Source organism: Arvicanthis niloticus, chromosome 10, assembly GCF_011762505.2.
Source record: "Arvicanthis niloticus isolate mArvNil1 chromosome 10, mArvNil1.pat.X, whole genome shotgun sequence".
NCBI lineage: Eukaryota > Metazoa > Chordata > Mammalia > Rodentia > Muridae > Arvicanthis > Arvicanthis niloticus.
In genome coordinates, this window is record NC_047667.1 from 6,121,011 (window position 1) to 6,146,691 (window position 25,681).

Here is a 25,681-nt window from a genome sequence, read left to right on the forward strand (position 1 = left end):
GGGGCCTGCAAGAGGCCCCCCTGGAAATTTTTTGGCAGGGTATTGCCCCATTTGTCTGTTGTTGCTCTACATTCCCTGGTCAGATGTTGGCCTTTGCCACATCTTTGACATATTCCAGAAGGCCTAGGCCCCCATTTCCTATTATTTTGATTTGTTCTGTAGTCATTTCTGAGATGACCCCATTTACCACAATTAAAACATTTGAAATCTTGGGTCATCTCTAGGTTTCTAGTTGCAGTTTTTCCTATTACTGACATATCAGCTGAGTGAGATCCAACATCAGCTGTGTATCTAATCCATTCATCTATTGATGCTGACCTTGCCCTCAGTGGTCTGATTACTTCCTTGCATTCAGCAGTTGCATTTTCAAAGGCTAAAGACTCAATTATTGCCTTTCTTGTTACTGAATCTGATATACTCCTTTCGACAGCTGAGGTTAGCCTTTGTAAAAAGTCAGGGAAGGTTTCTTTTGGCCCTTGTATGACTTGAGTAAATGGTTCAAGTCTCTTCCTGGATTCTGCAACTTTGTCCCAGGCATTTAAGGCTGACAATCTACACAATGCCAGAGTTTCTTCATCATATACAGCCTGCACCTCTATTTCAGCAAAACGACCTTCACCAAGCAGTTGGTCTATGGAAATCTCTCTTCCTCTGGCTCTATTTTGTTGTGCTATCTCCCTCGCCTCATCTCTCCACCATGCAACCCATTGTAAATTTGCGGCAGGTTCTAATATAGCTCTTGCCATATCTTTCCAGTCTTGGGGGATTATTCTATTTTTAATAGCCCAAGAAGTCAGAATTTGTTTAACAAATGGTGAGTGCATACCAAAATTATTGACACTCTCCTTAAATTTTCTCAGATCTAACACATCCACAGGTTGCCATTCAAATTCCTCATAACCCTGTGGGTAAACAACATTTGGAGGTCTTTGTTGTACCGTAACCGGATAGACCAAGGTGTGTTTTCTAATAACTCTTGGTTGACTTTCTCTATTTACTTCTGTCTTAACCTCAGTATTTTCCTCAGCTGAAAATTTAAATTCCTCCCTTAAGGTTTGTATACATGCTTCATATGTTTTTTTATATTGTAATTGTTTCCATTCCTCATTATTTTCTATCTGTTTCTTCATCTGATCTGTGAGCTGTTGTATGCTCTGTTCGATCATCTTTTCTAGCTCTTGTCTCCCAGTTTCATTTTCATCTTTCTGTTTCTTATTCTGATCTATAATTTCTTGTGTCTTCAATTCATTATTTTTTATCTGTTTCTCCATCTGATCTATTAACTGCTCTATCTTCTGTTCAATTATCCTTTTAATCTCCTGTCTCCCACTTTCATTTTCATCCTTTTGTTCCTGTAACTTCTGTTCTAAGCCCTGCTTCCATTCCTCATTATTTTCTATCTGTTTCTCCATCTGATCTGTGAGCTGTTGTATGCTCTGTTCGATCATCTTTTCTAGCTCCTGTCTCCCAGTTTCATTTTCATCTTTCTGTCTCTTATTCTGATCTATAATTTCTTGTGTCTTCAATTCATTATTTTTTATCTGTTTCTCCATCTGATCTATTAACTGCTCTATCTTCTGTTCAATTATCCTTTTAATTTCCTGTCTCCCACTTTCATTTTCATCCTTTTGTTCCTGTAACTTCTGTTCTAAGCCCTGCTTCCATTCCTCATTATTTTCTATCTGTTTCTCCATCTGATCTGTGAGCTGTTGTATGCTCTGTTCGATCATCTTTTCTAGCTCTTGTCTCCCAGTTTCATTTTCATCTTTCTGTTTCTTATTCTGATCTATAATTTCTTGTGTCTTCAATTCATTATTTTTTATCTGTTTCTCCATCTGATCTATTAACTGCTCTATCTTCTGTTCAATTATCCTTTTAATCTCCTGTCTCCCACTTTCATTTTCATCCTTTTGTTCCTGTAACTTCTGTTCTAAGCCCTGCTTCCATTCCTCATTATTTTCTATCTGTTTCTCCATCTGATCTGTGAGCTGTTGTATGCTCTGTTCGATCATCTTTTCTAGCTCTTGTCTCCCAGTTTCATTTTCATCTTTCTGTTTCTTATTCTGATCTATAATTTCTTGTGTCTTCAATTCATTATTTTTTATTTGTTTCTCCATCTGATCTATTAACTGCTCTATCTTCTGTTCAATTATCCTTTTAATCTCCTGTCTCCCACTTTCATTTTCATCCTTTTGTTCCTGTAACTTCTGTTCTAAGCCCTGCTTCCATTCCTCATTATTTTCTATCTGTTTCTCCATCTGATCTGTGAGCTGTTGTATGCTCTGTTTGATCATCTTTTCTAGCTCCTGTACCAAAAGTTCTATTGTTTCTTGTAATCTCTTTTCCAAGGCAAAGAATTTTTTATCTAGAGCTTTGTCTTTTGAGAAGACATAGTATATCAAAAAAATAAATATAGCAATACTGATAAATAATAAAGTGTTCCCTAAGTTGATTTCTGTCAAACCATTTGAAATATCATCATATAAAGCCCAAAAGATATCCATTGTTTTTGTCATCTTTATCAAAATATGTTTTTTTTTATATTAAAAAATTATCTGGTTTGGAGCCCTCAATTCACTGTTTCTACCTGAAAACTACCTCACAGGCAGCTGTTTTCTAGGATCAGCAGTCCCTCGTTACAATTCGTTACTCTAACCTTTCTATTTATCTGTTTGGCTCTCTTGACTCAGAGCAGCCTGCAATTTAATCCTCGCAACCTTAAAACCTTTTACATCTATTTATCTGTGTCTATTCACCTTTTTTTAATTTAATTTTTTAATTTAAGTGACCTACTGGTCTGGCTACAATAACTTTTGTTTCACTGTTGAATTTTCGGAAGACCCTTCTTTCAGTTTTCACAGGGCAGTGAGCAAGCCCAGCTGTAAACTGAGTGCTGCTCCTGACCTTGGCTGTTGGGGAAGTTTTTGTACTTTGTAACTTTTCTTTTGTTCTTTTGTCTCAAGTTAGTTGAGTTCTAAATAATACGTTGGGCGCCAATTTGTTGCGGTAAATCTTTTGCCCATAGGGAGTCCAGAGAATAATGACACAAGTCAATAAGTATCAAATGAATGCTGCATGCCTAGATTGGGCAGATTTACCATTAAACTACACTATTCCCCGGCTATGAGAGCTCTTAACAACTTGCGGTTTCCTAGGTCAAGGTCTTCTTTGTCTTCTCTCTCTCCACCAACTGCCCTCTAGCTTCGACCAACTGCCAACTCCGCGCCGCCCTCCTTCTTCTCTTCTCTTGGCTCTCCTCGTCTTCCCCTTTTCATAGCTCTCATAGCAAATGGATGTTACTCATTATAATGAATTTGGCAAGCAAAATATATACATGTATGTGTAGACACATACAGTGGTTTCATTTATGCAACATTACAAACTGGAGAAGCAAGCAAGCATGTGATCGCTCATATGCTTGCTACAATCGCTGTATTGGGTGTGCCTAAACAGATAAAAACTGACAATGGCCCAGGTTATACAAGCTCCAGTTTCCACCAATTTTGTGAAAAATTGGGAATACTACATAAAACGGGTATTCCATATAATCCACAGGGCCAAGGTATGGTAGAAAGGGCACATCAAACCATTAAATGTCAATTTGAAAAAATTAAAAAGGGGGAATGGTACCCTACCAAGGGATCCCCCAGAAATATCCTTCATCATGCACTCTTCATTTTAAATTTTTTAAATTTGGATTCTGAAGGAAAATCTGCTGCAGATGGATTCTGGCATCCTGATACCAAGAAGAATTTTGCAACAGTCTTCTGGAAAGACCCATTAACTGGAACCTGGAATGGGCCAGATCCAGTGCTTATCTGGGGAAGAGGTTCTGTTTGCATATATTCCCACACTGCAGATGCTGCACATTGGCTGCCAGAGAGACTGATTAAACAAATAGACAACAATAACAAATCCAGGGAGGAGAAACCCCCTGAGAAGCATATTTTTTCTTCACAGGAAACATAAAGATGGTTCACAATTGCCTTCAAACTGGAACAGATCAACGAGTAAACCTGACTTGGGAAGTTATCAGTGCTGAAGGAGACATCACCACCTGAATCTCCAGAGTGGCTCTATTGGACTCTTGATTCCCTGACTTATGATTTAGTGGGGAATTAGATTGTTTTAGATTTAGTGGGAATTTAGATTGTTTAAACCCAGGAGAAAACCCACTACCACAGTTACTATAGTTGTTTTTGGGGTTTGAGATTGACTAGAGCAGGAACAGGGATTTCCTTAGTTTTCTTTAGATCAAAGCTATGATCAGTTTTGTATTTATATAGATTTAGATTCTGATATAAGACATTTATAAACAGAATAGAAGAGGCTTACACTTTTTACTCCTCTGATAGAGGGAGTTATATGTTGCCCTTTAAAAAAAGTGTTGCTGTCATACTAACTATTCAGGCGTTGTTAAGTCTCTTGTCTTTTGGGTCCATGCGGTTCAACAAACTGATGGCTTTTGTATGAGATGCTATTCAAATGAAACCCACACAGGTCCATTATTACAGGCTGGAAGTAGGGGATTGTAAAACCTCTGTCATCAAGACTAATGAGGTATATCCCCTAACTTACGTGCTAAGCCGGATAGTCAAAGACCGGTAAGAGAGCATACAGAGACCCTTGCCCCTAAAAGAAGGGAGGCCTCACCATCCTAAGACAGGAGCTCAACCAATGGCTGTTGAGTATCCAAGGATGGGAAAGGGAGGCTGGAGTCCTTTGTGCCAACCTAGGACAGGCACGGTTTCCGTAAGATTTCCCAGCCTTCCCTTTTGAAAAAAAATTTAAAAAGGGGGACCTGTTGGGGGCCGACTTTTAGCAGAAAGTGGCTATCAGCTTTGCAGTCATCTGAGCCATATACCCTGACACGAGACTTGGATTACAATAGCCTACAACAGCTGAGCACACTCCGATAATCTTGGTTTAGATACCTTGAGATTAAAGGTGTGTGAGATTAAAGGTATGTGAGATTAAAGGTGTGTGACTTAAGAGTATGACTTAGAAGTATAGAGATCAGAGTTAGAGACAAGACCTAAGGGCATGATTAAAGGTGTGACCAAAAGGCATGGCTTAGAAGTAAGACATATAAAAGGCAGAGGCAGACGGTAGAGAATCAGACACTCTGTCATCTATCCTAACTAAAACACTTAGTTCTGAGCCTGGCTTTTTCCTTGGCTTTAGAATGAATGTCAGCTGAAACCATCCACTCGAATCTTTTCTCTCCAGGTAAATAGCCAGGATTGGCTGTGAGGCTATAAGTTTTCAACCCCATCAAAAATCCAGAATGACTGAGTTAACTATAATTGTGGAAAACACAAAGCATAGCTTCTAAAACTTAGCCAATTTATAGAGACCTCTGAACCCCTGGACACTCGCTCTACTTCAAATGTTGGAGCCTCTGTTCTTCTGCCTTCTGGCCCAGGATCATCTGACAAATCTTAGTGCTGCAGAATTATTAAGGGCTGATTACTCTGTCTAAGCAGATATAATCAGTTGACTATTCTGCAAGTGTGTCCTTTTCTGGACAGTAATTTGTCTGTAGATGGAAAGAGGCAATTCTTGTCTAGTGGCTGTCTCACCACAACTGGAGTAACTCCAAGGATGCTCAATTTCTTCTTAGAATTCAATATAGGAAGCTGTCAGGAGCAGACAGGTCTCTAATGAAAATGAACATTAATACAGAAATGGTTGTCATGTCAATTCTAAGGGTTTCTGATGTTTTGAAAACCAACTATCCATGTAAGGTAATCTAGACTGTTGTCTGTTAACTCCACTCAGCTATTTCTAAATAAAACATAGAGAATACCCTTATAATAAACAGATTGGGAAAAGATCATTACCAATCCTACATCTGATAGAGGGCTGAAGATGGTTTTTTTTTTTTTTTTTTTTTTTTTTTTTTTTGCTGACATTTTATTAAGGATGTTGGTTCTAACTGCTTTTCGCTTTTCTTTTTTTCCCCTCTTTTATTGGATATAATATTTACATTTCAAATTTTATCCCCTTACCAAATTCCCACCACCACCCAGGAACCCCTTATCCCATCCCCTTTCCTCCTGCTTCTATGAGGGTATTTACCCACCTACCCCCCAATCTCTCTCCCCACCCTCAAATCCCCCCCCCAACTCAGTGCTCAGCCTTCAAGGTACCAATGACCTCGTCTCCCACCTATGCCCAACTAGGCCATCCTCTCCTACATATACAGCTTGAGTCATGAGTCTCTCCATATGTGCTCCTAGGCTGGTGGTTTAGACCCTGGGGAGCTCTGGTTGGTTGGTATTGTTGCTCTCCTCATGGGGCCACCAACCCTTTAGGCTCCTGTTGGGAAAAAAAAGGTTGGGGATCCCAGGGTTTTTCCTGCCATGCTGTGGGTAGTCAGCTGAGACCGCTCTGGGTTCCTCCAGCTGGAAGTTGGGCCCAACTGTTCATTAACTAAAAGCCTCTCCCTGGTTCCTCACGGTTCCTCATAGCGGCGCAGCCCCAACACACGAGGAAGCCCTTGGGTTTCCAAAAGTGGTTTATTCACATGGCAGATGGTGGATGGATCTGGATGCATACCCCCCTAAACCCAGGATAGACCTGAGTTGAAAGGGGAGGGGAGAAGGGGGTGGGGCTGGGGAGGAATGTTTAATGGCTCCACCTCTGGCCTTCAGGTACCTCATTAGTATGTAAATCTCTCTAGGGCCTGTTTGTGCCCTCCACCTGTGTATGGACTGAAGGGTGAAGGTGGAATGGAGATTAGACCTCCTGTTAGGCCCAACATCCCCCCCTCTTTTCTTTCATAAAAGGAGGGGCAACTCTATGTTAATGAGAGATGTGGACCACATGGAAGTAGTCTGGAATCCGGGAGCACGGGGAGATAATGTGTCGTCCCTGACAGGCAATGTCTTGTTGGGTCCCCCGGCTATCTCAAATCCAGTGCTCTATCGAGGGGGCCTAGGAACAGAGCTGAACATCCTACCGTCCCTTAAAGGGTCTCCGGGGTTCAAAGCTCATTCAACCAGGCTATGTCCAAACCATGTCTTCACGGCCCAACATCTCACTGTTTTTTAGTGAAAATTTTGGATGAGGTGGTCAAAATAAAACACTATGAAGGCCATAGGGTGTGGTACAATTAATACAAAGGGTGAGGGGAGCTGGGAATGGGGGTTAGGAAGGCAATGGATAATTGAAACAATTGAACACAGGTGGTACAGTTTGAGGGTAATAACATCTGATTAATCTAAATAGACAGTATGTTTTCCTCACTAACATGTAACTTTAGCTATGTCACTTTGGCAAAAAGTTCATTTGTAGCTGGAAGGTCTGGATATGTCTTCTGCAGTGAGCATCTCTGGGTTCTGGCGTGCATCTCTGGAGCCTGGTGTGAGTCTCTGGATCTCAGCATGTTCTGGGGTCTTCAGTCAGATGAGATGGCTGGAAGAAGGCAGCTTGGCAGGTTCCAGGAGGTGGCGCTGTCACTGGATCTCAGTGTGTCTCTGGAGTCTGTAGTCAGATGAAGTGGCTGGGAGAAAGCAGCTTGGCATCTCAGGCAGGTTCCAGAGGATGGCTGGCTATGTTGGATCTGTGGGTATACCTGTAGGATAATCACAGCAGGGAAGCGGCATCTCTGGCAGGGAGATGTCTGTAGGATGGATACTGAGCATTAAATTGCTTGGGAACAAGCACCTTATGGCCTGTCGTTAAGATCCTGGAAAAGCAAAGGTGTTTGAGGAAAGTTTAGTCTTGGAAGGTATCTTTGAGTCTGTTTTTGGATGGCTGAGGGAGAAAAACAATGTCAATTTTGTATCTGGGATTGGCAGCAACAGTTTGCCTGTAAAAGAAATTAGTTGTTAATTAAGACTCAAGAAATGGTGATCAGCACGTTGACTTAAACTGTGGAAGGAAATTAGATGGCTTTTAAACCTTGAAGAAATTATAAAGGTTGAAAAAATAATGTTGGACATATATCATGAATATTAGAGAGAAAAGGCAGCATTAAAATAAGAAAAAAAATAACAAAAATTTTGGTTGAAAAACACAAGCATTGTTGCTCTAGGTGTTCCTGTTAGAAAGAAAAGGGAAATTTTTTGGTTGAAAAACAGGAACATTTGTTGCAGGCCCTCCTGTTGTGGAGAAGCAGTATGGCGGGTTTAGAGGTAGTGAGGAGGGGCCTTGCTCTGCCATGTGGCTTCTGGGTGCTCTGGCAGAGAGGACCTGTATTCCACCTTTCTTTTTCTCAGAAATTTTAAATGTAGAGAAGGATCAAAAGGCTAACATGAAGAAAGTTTATAGGGAGAGACACATAGGCTTGATAGGAGAGCCAAGAGTCAGAGAGTGAAAGGCTGTACGAATCTCTCACCTAAGGAAGGAATCTTAGGAGGGTCACAGCAGGCACTGTGACTTGAAAGACAGCTGTTGTCTGTGAAGGAGCCCTCTCTGTGGAGCTGGGAGATGGGCAAAGTGGAGGCTAGGGTGCTGCCATCTTGCCCTTGAGCTGGAGAGCACGTGGAGAGGGAGAGATAGACAGAGAGAAAGAGGAGGAGGAGTTAAAGTAGAGAAGTTGACCAGGAACACATGGAGAAAGAGTGGGGCCTAGTCTTTTGAACTAGGCAGGAGCTAGTGGTAGCTAAAAATTAGAAGAAGCTAACAAGGAACACGTGGAAAAGAGAGGGGGGAGACAGAAAGAAGCCTGCCTAGTCTTGTGAACTTGGCTGGGGATTACTCACTGTCCTGGAGTTTCGCGGAGAGGTTTTCTGTGGGCAACAACTGGGGGGGGGGGGGGACACTCTTGGAGCTGGCTCTTTCCATGTCCTCTACCACCTGTAGGGAACGATATCGGCTCGTGCATGGGTGAGCAGGTCCCCTGCGGAACCTCGGGAGGTAGGTTGGATTTCGACAGACCAGGAGTTGTGTTCCCTTGGGGACTCCATCTTTCATCTGTCTAATCTCACCAGCATCATGGGGAGGTCCATGGCACCTGCCATATCGGTGCCCATCGGCAGCATAGCGACTCCCTTCTACTGGAACTCCATCTGGGCCAGTCACATTTGTTGTTTTAGAACCCCCTTTTTCTGCAACCACATCAAACTCTAAAATTTCTCCCTCCCCCACACTACGCAGATATTTGCGTGGATTATTCTTCTTGATGGCAGTCTGGTGTACAAACACATCTTCTTTGGTGTCATTTCGGTTTATAAATCCATATCCGTTTTTGACATTGAACCATTTGACAGTGCCAAGGACTTTGGTGGCTAGAACCTTTTTCTCTGCATCCCCGCTGCCTGCGGGAGGTGATGAGGCCTGGGCTGGCCTGGGGGCTGTGTCTCCGCTGGGGCTCCGTGCAAGCAGCCTGGCGGGCGCTGGGGCCTGGGGCACACCGCTGGCCGCAGGGCTATTAGGTGCTGGGTCTGGGGGTGCCACAGATGTCGTGGTGTTGGCTGCAGCCTGCGGGAGCATGGTGTCACTGGTGGTGGCCCCGCCAGCTTTGCTCTTGTAGCTCGAGGGCAGGGGACTCGAGCGTTCACAGTCTTGTTGTGTCTTCCGGCCTCAGGGATGGCAGGTTGTAGGGCATTCATCCTTCCAATGTCTTGTCTCCCCACATTTGAGGGAGATTTTTTCTTTTTTTATTGTTGTCACAAATGCCTGAGCTATGGATGAGACCTGATTTGATAGGGTTCCTATTTCTCTGGTTGCTACAATCCACCTATCATGATGCTCCTCCTGGAGACCCTGGCAAGCTAGCCTAGACTCAGAAGTCATGCCTTCCCAAACAATGGTTTTAAGAAGAAGGTCTCTAGCTGTGGGGTTGGAGATTTTTCTTTCTAAGCTCATTTTAGTTCTGAGGATAAAATCATATAGGGATTCTCCAGGCTTCTGATGAAGGGAGAGCAGGGAGTGGGCAGGGTCTTGAGATCCTGAAGGTGGAGTAAGCCTATTCCAGGCTTGAATGGGACAGAGGCAGACCTGGTCATAGTAGCCTGCTGGCTGACTTGCCTGTTGTGCCCCAGTAGAGAAATCTTCCTGGCCACAGAGTTCTTTAAAACCCCATGGAGTGTCATCTTCCCTTCCCTGGTTTTGCCTGACTTGCTGAAGACACTCATCATGATAGTAGGCCTCCCATTCTAGAAACATTGGATCAGGAAGGGCAGAATGGCAAATATGTCTCCAATCTTGGGGGGTGTTTAAGTTGACAATATGGCTCTGTAGGAGGGATTTTGTCCACGGTGCATGAATGCCATCTTCCTTCACTGCCTGCCTGAGTTCTTTTAGGTTGGAGGCTTGGACTGGGTACCAGTTAAGTGGCTTAGTTCGAGTGGGGTGGATATTAACTGGGAAAGTTCAAGCAGTTTGGGTTTTATCTAAGGATTTTGAAGGACTGCTACTTTTGTGGCTAAGAGGAGGGGGAGGAGACTTATCTCTCTTTAGTTGGGAGGTAAGAGGGGAGGCAGGGGAAAGCTCCTTTGGTATTTTAATGGAGCCTTGCCTTTGGATGGGGGAGGGAGGAGCAGAAGGAGCAGATGGATTTTTTGGTATTTCCTCCAAGGCATAAGGGGGAAGGGGTGGGTAGATTGATTTTATTTCACTTATTAATTGGGTAAGGGCTGTGAGGTCTGAAAAGGGGTGATTTTGGGGGCCTTGATCTTTGGGTTCATTTGGCTGAGGGGCCCCAGGAGCTGTGTTGTTGTTCTCAGTCTGTCCAATTTTAGATGGTCCTATACATTGCCGAATTGCAGCTAAGATAGGCAAAAATTCACAAGAGGGTTTTTTATCTCTGTTTTTGATAAGGGAAGCTACTTTGCTCCATGAGTCTGGACTGTAAATATTGTCCTCTGCCATGCATGGTGCTATCTGAAGGACTTCCTCCCAAAACAAGGAGGCTTGCTTTTTGCCTATTTTTATCCCGTGGGTCTTTAGTAGGGAGGATATTTGCCTGGCCTGTGGTGAACATTTACTTGAGGTGGAGTTTCCCATGATAGAAAAAGAAGGGAAACGCCTTGTCCAATGGGAATGTTCCCTTGGCCTATTGGCTTTGGGGGATTCCACTATGGTCCAAGAGCGCCAAGCCTTCCAGCAGATTTAAGAACTGGCAGCCGCTCTTATGGTTTTTAAATGGCTGCTGCATTACCAGTTTTCTTTTTGTTTTAAAGAGAGTCTAGATAGAGAGTCTTTGCCAACGCCCGTTGTGGGCTGTCGGGATTTAAGCAGAGGCCAGGGAAGCCTTGAACCAACACCAGAGAGTGGCTCTGGCCAGGAGGTAGCAAAAGCTCCCTTGGCTTACTTAAATCCAAGAGATGGCTTCTGACTGAAACACAGGAGGAAAAAACAGATTGTTTGTTTCAAGAGTTCAGGGCTTACCCTTCCCGCGGTATCAGTAGCTGCATGGTTGTGTGGCTTCCAAGGCTCCACGTTGGGCGTCAGATGTTGGGAAAAAAAGGTTGGGGATCCCAGGGTTTTTCCCGCCATGCTGAGACCGCTCTGGGTTCCTCCAGCTGGAAGTTGGGCCCAACTGTTCATTAACTAAAAGCCTCTTCCTGGTTCCTCATGGTTCCTCATAGTGGCGCGGTCCCAACACACGAGGAAGCCCTTGGGTTTCCAAAAGTGGTTTATTCACATGGCAGATGGTGGATGGATCTGGATGCATACCCCCCTAAACCTAGGACTGACCTGAGTTAAAAGGGGAGGGGAGAAGGGGGGTGGAGCTGGGGATGAATGTTTAATGGCTCCACCTCTGGCCTTCAGGTACCTCATTAGTATGTAAATCTCTCTAGGGCCTGTTTGTGCCCTCCACCTGTGTACATGACTGAAGGGTGAAGGTGGAATGGAGATTAGACCTCCTGTTAGGCCCAACAGGCTCCTTCAGTTTACTCTCTAACTTCTCCATTGGGAACCTTTGATCAGGTTAATGGTTAGCTCCAAGTATCTGCCTCTGGGTATGTCACACTCTGGGGGACCTCTAAGGAGACAGCCTTATCAGGCTGCTGTCAGCTTTCCCTTCCTGACATCCATATCAGTGTCTATTTTTGGTGATTGCACATGGAATGAATACCCAGGTGGAATGGTCTCCATACAACCCCTCGTTCAGATTCTGTCCCACACTTTGTCTCCATATTTGCTCCCTTGGGTATTTGGTTACTCTTTCTAAGAAAGACCTAGGCATCCTCACTTGTTCTTTCTTCTTCATGAGCTTCACATAGTCGGTGGTTGAATCTTTGTGGTTTCAAACTTTTGGGCTAATCTCCGCTTATCAGTGAGTAAATACCATGTGTGTTCTTTTGTGATTGGGTTACCTCACTCAGGATGATATTTTCTAGTTCCATCCATTTACCTAAGAATTTCTCGAATTCATTATTTTTAATAGCTGAGTAATATTCCATTGTGTAAATGTACCACAATTTTTGTATACATTCCTCTGTTGAAGGGCATCTGGGTTCTTTCCAGCTTTTGGCTATTATAAATAAGGCTGCTATGAACATAGTGGAGCATATGTCTTTGTTATATGTTGAGGCATTTTCTGGGTATATGTCCAGGAGTGGTATAGCTGGGTCCTCAGGTAGTGCTATGTCCAATTTTCTGAGGAACTGCCAGACTGACTTCCAGAGAGGTTATACCAGCTTGCAACCCCACCAACAATGAAGGAGTGTACCTCTTTCTTCACATTCTAGCCAGCATCTACTATCCCCTGAATTTTTTATCTTAGCCATTCTGACTGGTGTCAGGTGGTATCTCAGTGTTGTTTTGATTTGCATTTCCCTGATGACTAAGGATGTTGAGCATTTCTTAAGGTGCTTCTTGGCCATTCGAGTTTCCTCAGTTGAGAATTCTTTGTTTAGCTCTGTACCCCAATTTTAATGGAGTTATTTTGTTGTTTGGTGTCTAATTTCTTGAGTTCTTTGTATATATTCAATTTTAGCCCTCTGTTGGATGTAGGATTGGTAATGATCTTTTCCCAATCTGTTGGTTGCCATTTTGTCTTGTTGACAGTGTCCTTTGCTTTACAGAAGCTTTGCAATTCGATGAGGTCCCATTTGTCAATTCTTGATCTTAGAGCATAAGCCATTGGTGTTAGGTTCAGGAACTTTTCCCCTGTCCCTAGGTATTCGAGGGTCTTCCCCAACTTCTCTTCTAATAGTTTCAGTGTATCTGGCTTTATGTGAAGGTCCTTTATCCACTTGGAGTTGAGCTTTGTACAAGGAGATAAGAATGGATTAATTTGCATTCTTCTACATGTTGATCTCAGTTGAGCCAGCACCACTTGTTGAAAATGCTGTCCTTTTTCCACTGGATGGTTTTAGCAACCCTTGTCAAAGATCAAGTGACCATAGGTGTGAAGGTTCATTTTTGGGTCTTCAATTCTATTCCATTGATCATCCTGTCTGTCTCTGTACCAATACCATGCAGTTTTTATCACCACTGCTCTGTAGTACAGTTTGAGGTCTGGAATGGTGATTCCCACAGAAGTTCTTTTATTGTTGAGAATAGTTCTCAATATCCTAGGTTTTTTGTTGTTCCAGATGAATTTGTAAATTGCTCTTTCTATCTCTATGAAGAATTGATTTGGGATTTTGATGGGTATTGCATTGAATCTGTAGATTGCTTTTGGCAGGATAGCCATTTTTACTAAGTTAATCCTGCCAATCCAGGAGCATGGGAGATCTTTCCATATTCTGAAATCTTCTTCAGTTTTTTTCTTCAGAGACTTGAAGTTCCTGCCATACAGATCTTTCACTTGTTTGGTTAGATTCACTCCAACATATTTTATTTTATTTGTGGCTATTGTGAAGTGTGTCATTTCCCTAATTTCTTTCTCAGCCTGTTTATCTTTTGAGTATAGGAAGGCTACTGATTTCTTTGAGTTGATTTTATATCCAGCCACTTTGCTAAAGTTGTTTATCAGGTTTAGGAGTTCTCTGGTGGAAGTTTTAGGGTCACTTAAGTATACTATCATATCATCTGCAAATAGTGAAATTTTGACTCCTTCCTTTCCTATTTGTATCCCTTTGACTTCCTTTTGTTGTCTAATTGCTCTAGCTAGGACTTCCAGTACTATATTGAATAGGTGAGGTGAGAGTGGGCAGCCTTGTTTAGTCCCTGATCTTAGTGGGATTGCTTCAAGTTTCTCTCCATTGAATTTATGTTGGCTACTGGCTTGCTATATATTGCTTTCATTATGTTTAGGTATGGGCCTTGAATTCCTGATCTTTCCAAGACTTTTAACATGATGGGATGTTGAATTTTGTCAAATGCTTTTTCAGCAAGCGTCTAGTGAGATGACCATGTGGTTTTTCTTTGAGTTTATTTATGTAGTGGATTACATTGATGGGTTCCGAATATTGAACCATCCCTGCATTCCTGGGATAAAGCCTACTTGATCTTGATGGATAATTGTTTTGATGTGTTGTTGGATTCCGTTTTCGAGAATTTTATTAAGTATTTTTGCATCAATATTCATAAGAGAGATTGGTCTGTAGTTCTCTTTCTTTGTTGGGTCTTTCTGTGGTTTAGGTATGAGTGTAATGGTAGCTTCATAGAATGAATTGGGTAGTGTTCCTTCTGTTTCTATTCGATGGAATAGCTTGAAGAGGATTGGTATTAGGTCTTCCTTGAAGGCCTGAAAGAATTCTGCACTGAAACCATCTGGCCCTGGACATTTTTTGGTGGGAAGATTTTTAATGATTGTTTCTATTTCTTTAGGAGTTATGCGAATGTTTAGATGGTTTATCTGCTCCTTGTTTAAATTTGGTACCTGGTATCTGTCTAGAAAATTGTCCATTTCATCCAGATTTTCCAATTTTGTTGAGTATAGGCCTTTGTAGTATGATCTAATGATTTTATAATTTCCTCTGTTTCTGTTGTTATGTCTTTCTTTTCAGTTCTGATTTTATTAATTTGAATACTGTCTCTGCACCCTTTGGTTAGTCTGGCTAAGGGTTTGTCTATCTTGTTGATTTTCTCAAAGAACCAGCTCCTGGTTTTGTTGATATTTTGTATAGTTCTTTTTCTTTCAACTTGGTTGATTTCAGCCCTGAGTTTGATTATTTCCTGCTGTCTACTCCTCTTAGCTTCTTTTTGTTCTAACACTTTCAGGTTTGCTGTCAAGCTGTTAGAGTATGCTCTTTTCAATTTCTTTTTGTGAGCACTTAGAGCTATGATTTTTCCTCTTAGTACTGCTTTCAGTGAGTCCCACAAGTTTTGATATGATGTGTCCTCATTTTCATTTAATTCTTAAAAGTCTTTAATTTCTTCCTTTATTTCTTCCTTGACCAAGTTATCATTGAGTAGAGCATTGTTCAGTTTTCAAGTGTATGTGGGCTTTCTGTTGTTTTTGTCCATGTCAAAGACCAGTCTTAGTCCATGGTGGTCTGATAAGGTACTAGGGATTATTTTAATCTTTTTGTATCTGTTGAGGCCTGTTTTGTGACCAATTATATGGTCTATTTTGGAGAAGGTACCATGAGGTGCTGAGAAGAAGGTATATTCTTTTGTTTTAGGATGAAATGTTCTATAGATGTCAGTTAAGTCCAATTGGTTCATAACTTCTGTTAGTTTCATTGTTTCTCGGTTTAGTTTCTGTTTTCATGATCTGGCCATAGCTGAGAGTAGGGTGTTGAAATCTCCCACTATTATTGTGTAGGGTGCAATGTATGCTTAAAGCTTTAGTAAAGTTTCTTTTATGTATGTGTCTAACGCGCACCCCTGAGCCCTTTACCATCCGTGGAAGATAAAACACGAGACGCAGAGATCGGGTAGTTACTGCAGAACGAGGACTTTTACTCAGTATCACACACGTGGAAAACTCGGAAGGGCTGAGCTGTGGAAGGGGCCTGGCTTAAATACAGTCTAGAGTGACGTATTCACTTCTGATTGGCTGTTCACTCACCACCCAATATTCAGTGACTTTGGCGGGCTCTCTGCCTAGCATCTGCGCAGATAATTGTTTACTTTTGGGAAAACACAAGGCTAGTGCCAACTTGGGGTGGCAGATTATACTGCGGCTTCCTACATATGTGGGTGCCCTTGCATTTGGGGCATAGATGCCCTCTTGGTACATAGATGTTCCTCTTGGTACATTTTTCCTTTGATGAATATGAAGTGTCCTTCTTTATCTTTTTTGATTACTTCTGGTTGAAAAATGATTTTATTTGATATTAGAATCGCTACTCCCGCTTGTTTCTTGGGACCATTTGCTTGGAAGATTGTTTTCCAACCTTTCACTCTGAGGTAGTGTCTGTCTTTTTCACAACGGTGTCTTTCCTGAATGCAGCAAAATGTTGGGTCCTGTTTACGTATCCAGTCTGATAGTCTATGTCTTTTTATTGGAGAATTGAGTCCATTGATATTAAGAGATATTAAGGAAAACTGAGTGTTGTTTCCTGTTATTTTTGTTATTGGCAGTGGAGATATGTTTGTGTAGCTACCTTCTTTTATGGTTTTTGGAAGATTACTTTCTTGCTTTTTCTAGGTTGTAGTTTCCCTCCTTGTGTTGGAGTTTTCCACCAATTATCCTTTGAAGTGCTGGATTTGTGTTGAGATACTGTGTTAATTTGCATTTTTCATGGAATATTTTGGTTTCTCCATCAATAATGATTGACAGTTTCGCTGGGTATAGTAGTCTGGGCTGGCATTTGTGTTCTCTTAGGGTCTGTATGATATCGGTCCAGGATCTTCTGGCTTTTATGGTCTCTGGTGAGAAGTCTGGTGTAAGTCTTATAGGTCTGCCTTTATATGTTACTTTGCCTTTTTCCCTTGCTGCTTTTAGTATTTTTTCTTTGTTTTGTACATTTGATGTTTTGACTATTATATGGCGGGAAGTATTTCTTTTCTGGTCTAAACTATTTGGAGTTCTGTAGGTTTCGTGTATATTTATGGACAGCTCTTTCTTTAGGTTAGGGAAGTTTTCCTCTATAATTTTGTTGAGGATATTTACTGGTCCTTTAACTTGGGAGTCTTCCCCCTCATCTATTCCTATTATCCTTAGGTTTGGCCTTCTCATTGTGTCTTGGATTTCTTGTATATTTTGGGTTTGTAGCTTTTTGTATTTTGCATTTTCTTTGACATTTGTGTCAATGTTTTTCATGGTATCTTCTGCACATGAGATTCTCTCTTCCATCTCTTGTATTCTGTTGGTGATACTTGTGTCTATGACTCCTGATCATTTTTTTAGGTTTTCTATCTCCAGGGTGCTCTCGTTTTGTGATTTCTTTATTGTTTCTACTTCCATTTTTAGATCCTGCATGGTTTTGTTTAATTCCTTCTCCCGTTTGGTTGCATTTTCTTGCAATTCCTTAAGGGATTTTTGTGTTTCCTCTTTAAGGGTTTCTATCTGTCTACAAGTGTTCTCCTTAAGTTCTTTGAGAGTGTTATTTATGTCTTTCTTAAAGTCCTCTATCATTGTCATGAGAAGTGATTTTAATTCTGAATCCTGCTTTTCTGGTGTGAATGGGTGTTCAGGGCTTGCTATGATGAGGGAACTGGGTTCTGATGATGCCATGTAACTTTGGTTTCTGTTGCTTATGTTCTTGTGCTTGCCTTTTGCCACCTGATTAACTCTAGTGCTGCCTGTACTTGCTGTCTCTGAGTGAAGCCTGCCTTTCCAGTTATCTAGCTTGTGTCTGACCTCCTAGGGGTCCAGATGTCTCTGTGATCTTTTCCAGCTGCATTCATTACAGTGGTACCTCTAGGATGTCTCAGGATTTGGTGCCTCCAAGGTAGCAGTCCAGCAAGTTGTCTGCTGTTCTGGGTGCAGTGTCTCCTCTAGGATAGCTCCGGATATGTTGTCTGACACTCTGAGTTCAGTTGTTCCTCTGTGGCTCTGGGTTGAGTGGACCTTCCAGTATGTCTCAGGCGGAATCCGGGGGGTCCACACAACTGCAGACCAGGCAGAGGTCTGTTCCAGGCCTCAGATCCGGGAGAGGGGCAGAAGGGGAGTGCTGGTCCGCAGGGGTGGGGGTGGGGTATCTGCTGGAATCTGAGCGCTCACAGCACCCAGCTATGGGCTCAGGACAGTATGTGGGTCTTCCTACGCTGGCTGTGGGATCCATGGAGCCTCCAGAATGTCTCAGGTGGGATCCGGGGTCCACACAATAGCAGACCGGTCAGAGGTCTCCATACACATAATTTAAAAAGTCTTACAGAGCATCAATCATCTGATCATTTGGTAATTGAAAGGCTTATCAAGAGTGGTTGTGTCTGTCTAGTCTGTTATGGAAACTGGACAATGGGGGTTAACAGTAAGGAGCTATTTCCTTATGTCTTTGTAGAAATAGTGTTTCTGTTGTGATTAATTCTTTAACAAATGGCTTAATTTAGGTATGTTCAAATTGAGGATTTTAGGGTAGTTGGTTAACTATTAACAGCATATCTGTATGAATGACTGCTCTATAGAGAAGACACATGGGCAAACACTTAATCACTGTGCCTATTTCTTTAGACAGAAGAACCTGTTATGTTAATGTTTACAAGTGTCTTTAAAATTTTTCACCAATCAACAGAGGATCCTAATGAATGTTGAATATTTAGAGTACATTACCAAATGTACTTCATTTCAGAGGAGCACCAGCCTCACCTATTTAATTTTACTTCTAGACATCATGGAAGTAAACAGAATAGATAAGAATACCTGCTCTATTCTAGGTGAAAATGAAGGGATTTATTAGACCTTGAGGTTTTTATATAAAGGGAACCTCCACTATACTGACTGTGGTTGCTATGGGAACTGAGCTTGGGCAATAGCCTCATATTTTATCTGGGAGGTCCATTGAAATGTTGACTGTCATGTAGTTTCAATGCCCTCCTGTTCAAGCATGATGCCACCTTCCCTTATCTTGGTTTTTTCAGTTGGTCCCATCTCCAAGATGAGACTATTTTCAACTTGCATATGTTTCTCTTTACTATCATCTAATAACAAAATAAGAAATGCATAGCCAGGCCTGGAAAGGTTGCTCAGTACATAAAGTTCTTGCTACACAAGGATGAGGATCCCCTACACCCGTATAATTGCTGGGTGGGGATGAAAGATTACATGTGATACCAGCATAAGTGAAGTGGAGAAAGATGCCTAGCTAGATTATCAGCACCAGCCATCTCTGGGTCCAATTGAGAGACCATGACTCAATAAATTTATAAACATTGAGAGAAAACACCAGAGGTCAACCTCTGGCCTTTGTATGCATGTATAAATATACACTCATGACCTCAAGTACACATCTGCTATATGTATCCATATATAAGCAAAAATTTATACACATAAATTCACAGACCACATACATATAAAAATACACATACAAACAAAATACAATTGGCTGTGTGAAGTTCAAGCAATGACTTTTACATACACAAGCCTGGCCTCTCTTTATTCTACCACTGGTCACACTGTATCTATCTTAATTTACTTAAATATATTCTACAGTTACTTTTTCCATGCTCCAAGGATATATTCATATAAGAGTTTCATGTGTTTTACATGACTTTCAGACCAACTGTAAAATACAATGAATGGTACAGACATTTGTAAATGTTAAGCTAGTTTTTTTAAAGCTCAGAAAATAGCACAATGCTTGCCTAGCATTTACGAGATCCTAAAGTGTGACTCTCGGTAGCACAATGAAACATAAAAACACTTTCTTTTCTCACATGTAACCACTGTTAATATATAAGAATTTTGGTTTTAAAAATCTTACTCCTATAAATATCAACAACAATCATAACAGCAAAACAACACATTTACTTTGCATATTGCATGTGTGACCCATGTATGTGAGTGTATAGGTAACTGAGCCTATGTGATTGCATGTGGAAATCATAGCAGGATATGACTGTCTTTATCATTCTCTGTATCACAATTTGTGACAGTGTTTCTCCATGAACCAAAAGCTTTGTGTTAGGCTAAGCTGGCCAGCTAAGCTGATAGATTCACTTGTCTATACCCAGTAGTTCTTGGGATACAGGCAAAGTCGGCCATTCTTGGCTTTTTACCTGGTGCTAGAAAATTGAACCCAGGCCTTTGCAAGTTATGTTGCCTCCTGAGCCATGTCCATATGGAGTATTTCACTTACTAGCATGGTATCTATTGGGACACTTTCTTGTTTCCTTACATTCAGATGCACCTCTTCATTTGAGTTGCCTCTGTACTCCACAGTATGGATGCACCACTATTTGTTACCAATGGTAGACTATATTTCCATTTTAGCATTTAGTTATATTTTACATGTTACAATTGTTATTATTGATAGTAATTTTGTAGAAGCTTTTCTACATCTTTTTGTACATGCCTTCTGGACCAATTTTTTTTTTTTTTTTTGTCATTGTCAAGTAACTGCTATAACAGGTTTCTGTCAGTAAGCACTTCTTGGCATCTGCAATAGTGTCTGGGTTTGGTGTTTGTATATGAGATGGATCCCCTGGTAGGGCAGTCACTGATTGGCCTTTCCTTCAGTCTCTGCTCCACACTTTGTCCCAATATTTTCTTTAGATAGGAACCCTTCTCGGTTAAGAATTTGGAGATGAGTGGGTGGCCCTGTCCCCAACTGGGGGCCTTGCCTAAGTCTTAGAGATTTAACCTCATGCCTTCATGCTTATATGGCAAATACTTTATTGACTAAATCATTTCCCTGTTCTTAAAACCAAGAATTTTAAGGAAAAAATTACAGAGAAGGCTAGAAAATTTGGGATTATGGGACTTCATATGTAAGAAAAGTATGTTGTTGTTATATGAGCACAGGTGTTATTGACATTAATCATACTTCCAGTTGGCTTGATTAAACCATTACTAGCAATCCTATAAGTTTTGGTGTGGTTTTGTTTGGTAAACTCTTTACCATTATAACACTGGCAACAAAAGAGGCCTATAATACTTGTTGGCCAAAGAGTACCAGAAGACTGCTTGTCTCTACCTGCCCAGTGCTAAGATTATTGATATAAGTCAGCATATCTTGCCTTTTTATATTAGTTCTGAGTCTCAACCTCAGGTTCTCATGCTTGGACAGCTAGTGACAGAGCCATCTCACTAGCTCCAGTTTTCAAGTGAAAAAAAATTTTTGAGTTACCATATTTTTTCTTTTAATGGTTATTGATTTTTCTTACCCTTCCATACCTAATGCTTTCTTTGAAATTTTTCTATAATCTCCTTAACTCTTTTGCACTGTGTTTTATGCAGAAACAAGACATCTGGCAGTGTATCTGCCATATTCTTTAGTTAGACACTGACTGTTAGCTTCTCTGGGCTTTTGGATAGTCAAGAAAGTTGATATATTTATATTGAAAAACTGCATAGAGCAGCCACATCTGTCTAGAAGTTTCACAACAGTTGACTGAGGGGGCTGTGGCACATGATATGCATATGTTCAACTGTTTCCATGTATGAATATGGAAGACAGAGGTTGACATAGAATATCTTTGTATATTGATTTACACATTTTATCAAGAGTTGGGTTTCCTACTTTACAGTAAAGTGAGTAGAATTTGTTTTCTAGCTAGTCATCTTTTTCTGGAGGTTTCCTGCCTCTGATTCCTGGGTGAAAAGATCACAAAAAGGCTGTCTTGCTTGCCTGGAATATTTATTACATGTACACCCAGGATACAAACTCTATTCTTCATACTTGTGCATCCAGTGCTTTACTGACTGAGCCTTCTCTCTAAACCCTTGTCCTATTTGACTTGATAGATTTATGCCTGAGACTACCAATATCCACACCCAGAATTTGTTTCCTTCTGTAGTCATATGACATTCTTTTTCTGTGTTTGGTTCTAAAATAATCAGTTTGTGTCAAGCGTAGTAAAGAAAAGAAACAAAACAGCATTTAAAATAAACTGATTAAAGAATCTAGTGTTTATGCTCGTGAAACCCCTTTTAAAATAAACAAACCAGGCTTATAATTATGGACTCAAGTGTCTATGTTGAGATGACATTTTGTCGTCTCTGTGCACTGGTCCCAAATTCACCTTGCTATAAGGCAGCCCTGCATGTACTCACTCATTTTGCTTATTATTCTAGGAATGTTAGATTTTTTTCATTTCCCATATGTGCCTTTTCTCTCCCAGAAATACATCATTGATTCTTGCAGTGACCCTAGACAAATTACTTTGTAGAGAGTTGACTCATCCACATGATAATGTCCTATTATCATCTATAACATCACTTCTAGGGAATCCAACACCCTTTTTAGATCTATCTACAAGTATGTAGGCAAGGACTCATACTCATAATATGAGAAAAATACATAAAACTGTCATTTTCAGAAGCAAGGCAGGAAACAAAAGGGGAGAGGAGTGTTGGCAGAGAATTTTCAAAGCTGTGCTCCTCCACAGGATATGGGAGGTATGAATGGGGGAGAATCGGGGGTGGGGAGGTGAAGTGCCTACTTGGATTTGGGTGAAAGAATTGCATACTGGTATGTAATAACCAGGAAAAGTCTTTGAGATGGCTTTCTCTAAAGCCATCTGAATAAGTAATATTCCTTGCTTGTTAACTGAGAGGCCATTAGTCTTTAAACCATGTTCTGTTTCTGTGCATTAAGATAGTTTCCAAAAAGAAACACAGGCAGAGCCAGGCAGTGGTGGTGGATGCCTTTAATCCCAGCACTTGGGAGGCAGAGGCAGGTAGATTTATGAGTTCAAGGCCAGCCTGGTCTACAGAGTGAGTTTCAGGACAGCCAGGGCTATACAGAGACACCCTGTCTTGAAAAACTAAGTAAAAGAAAGAAAGAAAGAAAGAAAGAAAGAAAGAAAGAAAGAAAGAAAGAAAGAAAGAGAGAAAGAAAGAGAGAAAGAAAGAAAGAAAAAAGGACAGACAGGCAGTACTCTCCAGTGCTAGATTTTTTTTTTTTCATTTCCTTAACAAGATACCATACTTTCAAATATAAGTTTCAGCACTTTGTACTGCAGTAAACATACCATTCCCACTTCCATTCAGCTGTCTGTGTGAGAGCATTGAAGCTTTCACTCAAAGTTGGAATTTAGCTCTGAGATACAGTAACAGAAGCACATCCCTATGGTTCTCATATCATTTAACTCTGACAGTTATAGCACTTTAGCAGCTTCATTTCACAGTGTTTCTGGCAAAGCTTTTGCTTGCCTCTCTATTTTAACTGTCTTGGCTTATTAGGATTTTTTTTTTATTACCTCCAATTAGGTGTTTGCCAAACTACTGTGAACATGGAGGACACTGTGCACAAACCTGGACTACCTTCTACTGCAACTGTAGTGACACTGGTTACACAGGAGCCACCTGCCATGACTGTGAGTATATACAGTGTGCCCACAGTGTATGGGCACAAGTCTAGGAATACAGTGTAGAAAGCCTTACTATTCACCATGGTCTGGGCACTGTTTATACCTTTAGCATGAATTATCAAAGAGGATGCAATATCACAAATACTGAAGCAGGGAGGAGAAAAGCATGGAGGTAAGACATGAGTTTATGGAGTTTATGAAAATAGGGCAAAGTGAAGTTGGATATGTGCTGAAGGGAAAGAGAGAATAGCTCCCTGTGTACACAGGGAGCTGTGCAGCAAGTGACATTGTCTTGATGGCTTGAGTTGTACTGCTGCAACAAGTGACCCATATATATCACTGGTCAAGTGACAAGCGGCTTGATGTCTGTTATAGCTATTTTCCTGTTACTATGATAAACTTTTATGATAACACTTTGACCAAAACAACTTAAGAGAGAAGGGGTTTATTTGTGTTTGCAGTTCCAGAAGGGTATGATTCCTCATAAAGGAAGAGGACATGGCAACATATAGAGAAGGCGTGGTAGAAAGAACAGAAATCCTGACAGATTACTTTGTATCCACACTGAGAAAACAGCATAAGTAGGAAATGATATAAAAGCTATACGGTTTCAAGTCCTGCCCCCAGTGACCCATTTCCTTCCCTGAGGTTCTACCTCTTAAAGGTTCTGCTACCTTTCCAAACAGCACCACAAGCCAGAGACGAACGTTAAAACAAATTTATTGGAGATACTTTACATTCAGACTACAACATGGCTCCACCACAAAACCTTTCTCATCAGCAGCCCATCTTCCTCACATTGTTCTCATTATGGCAGAGGTGACCTCTGACTGTTGCTGTGGCCACAGGAAGGAAACACATGATGAAAAAAATAAGAGTATGTTTTATTTTAAAGTGTCTCCTGAAAATGTGGATGAATATTCTTCTGATTCTTCTGAACCATTGGCCAGATACTTATGTCACTGTGAATGAAAGGCAAAATATGTTCAAACTACTAGAAGTGAGACTGCAAAGCAAGAATATTGGCCATAAACATTGATGAATATCTGCCAATGCTGGGCATATGTGAAGCTTCAGATTGAATCCCTGGACTGATCTTGTCCAAGTTATAGAAAGAAAACAAAAAGAAGAAGGATTCTTGGGGTAATGGAGGAAGTGGATCCACAAGTGTAATATGCTGTGGAGAACCTGTGAAGGACCCAGGAGTTAGAGTGGACCACTGCTGATAGAACACTGCTGATAGAGTGAGGAGGCAGTAGAATGGAAATGGGCTGGGACATCTGGAGAGGAGATATATCCACTTTCCTTTGGTTAGCATAATTTCATCCTGTTCAGGACTGAAAATAATTTCATCATGTGTATGAACTGCATTTCCTTTAGCCGTTCCTCTGCTGGCAGAGCCCTTGGAAAGTTCTATGATTTAGTTACTATGAAAGGTGCTGCAAACAATAACGATGTGCACGTGTTTATGGGATAATGACTAGTGGTTCTTTGGGTAAACATCCAGGAGTGGTGTGGCTGACTTATCTGGTTGTTCTATTATAATTTTCAAACCATTTTCTCTCATTTTTTGGGTTCTAGATTGTATTAGATGCATGATGATGAATGACATTTGAAGCAGAATGATCAAAGACACAGGTCATGGCCCACAGGATGAGGCTTCTTTGTGTGTATGTGTGTGTGTGTGTGTGTGTGTGTGTGTGTGTGTGTGTGTGTGTCTGCACATAAGTATATATACATGCTCAATTGTATTGGTGTGGGTGGAGGCCAGATGCTGATTTCAGTTGTCAGTTTTCTCTCTCTGTTTTTTGAGATGGGGCCTGACTTGGAGCTCATTGTTTTTGATGCGCTGTGTGGTTACCAAGACCTGAAGATTGGCACTATCTACCACCTACTTCTGGAATCACAGGCACACAGAATTCTTGCTTAGCTTTTATATGAGTTCTCAGGACAAGATTCAGGGTCTCACATTTGTACAGTGCAAACACTTCCAACTGAACCATCTTCCCACAACCATAAGTTATATTATTTACATGATTACTCCTCAGAGAAGGCACTGGGTCAAAGGGCACGGTGATTTGAAAGGTCTTATTTCATACCTCCCCTTCTTGAAAGATCTTAAGGCAGTGTATACTTCACAGATTTTTTCTGAGACTTTAATTTCCCTTTTCTGTCAGAATCACTTAATGTATGAAACGAACACAACTTTCTGCTGTGCTTTTGGGAAGTCTCAGATAAACAGTGGTTTCATTTGTTTTGTTTTGTTTTGTTTTGTTTTGTTTTGTTTTGTTTTTTTTCAAGTGACTGGTAGGGCAGAAAAATGATGGTTCCCATAAATTTTCCCTTTATCATTTGACTCCTGCTTTTTAAAGCACATCTGGTTTCAGTAGTTATGGGTTTAATGATTGCTGTTGGCTTGCTAAATGAAAGGATAGGTACATACCAGCTTCTGTCTGCCTCCTATTGAGTG

At 41.1% G+C, this 25,681-nt stretch overlaps 1 protein-coding gene across 1 annotated transcript in view; it reads left to right on the plus strand.

The window, feature by feature from the left end:
- Positions 1 to 25,681, plus strand: part of LOC117716146 (contactin-associated protein like 5-1) — an 838,779-nt gene that overhangs the window by 501,616 nt on the left and 311,482 nt on the right. Inside the window, exon 11 of the mRNA XM_034513074.2 lies at positions 23,111 to 23,217. Coding sequence (XP_034368965.1) covers positions 23,111 to 23,217 — 107 coding nt within the window. The remainder of the gene's footprint in view (positions 1 to 23,110; positions 23,218 to 25,681) is intronic.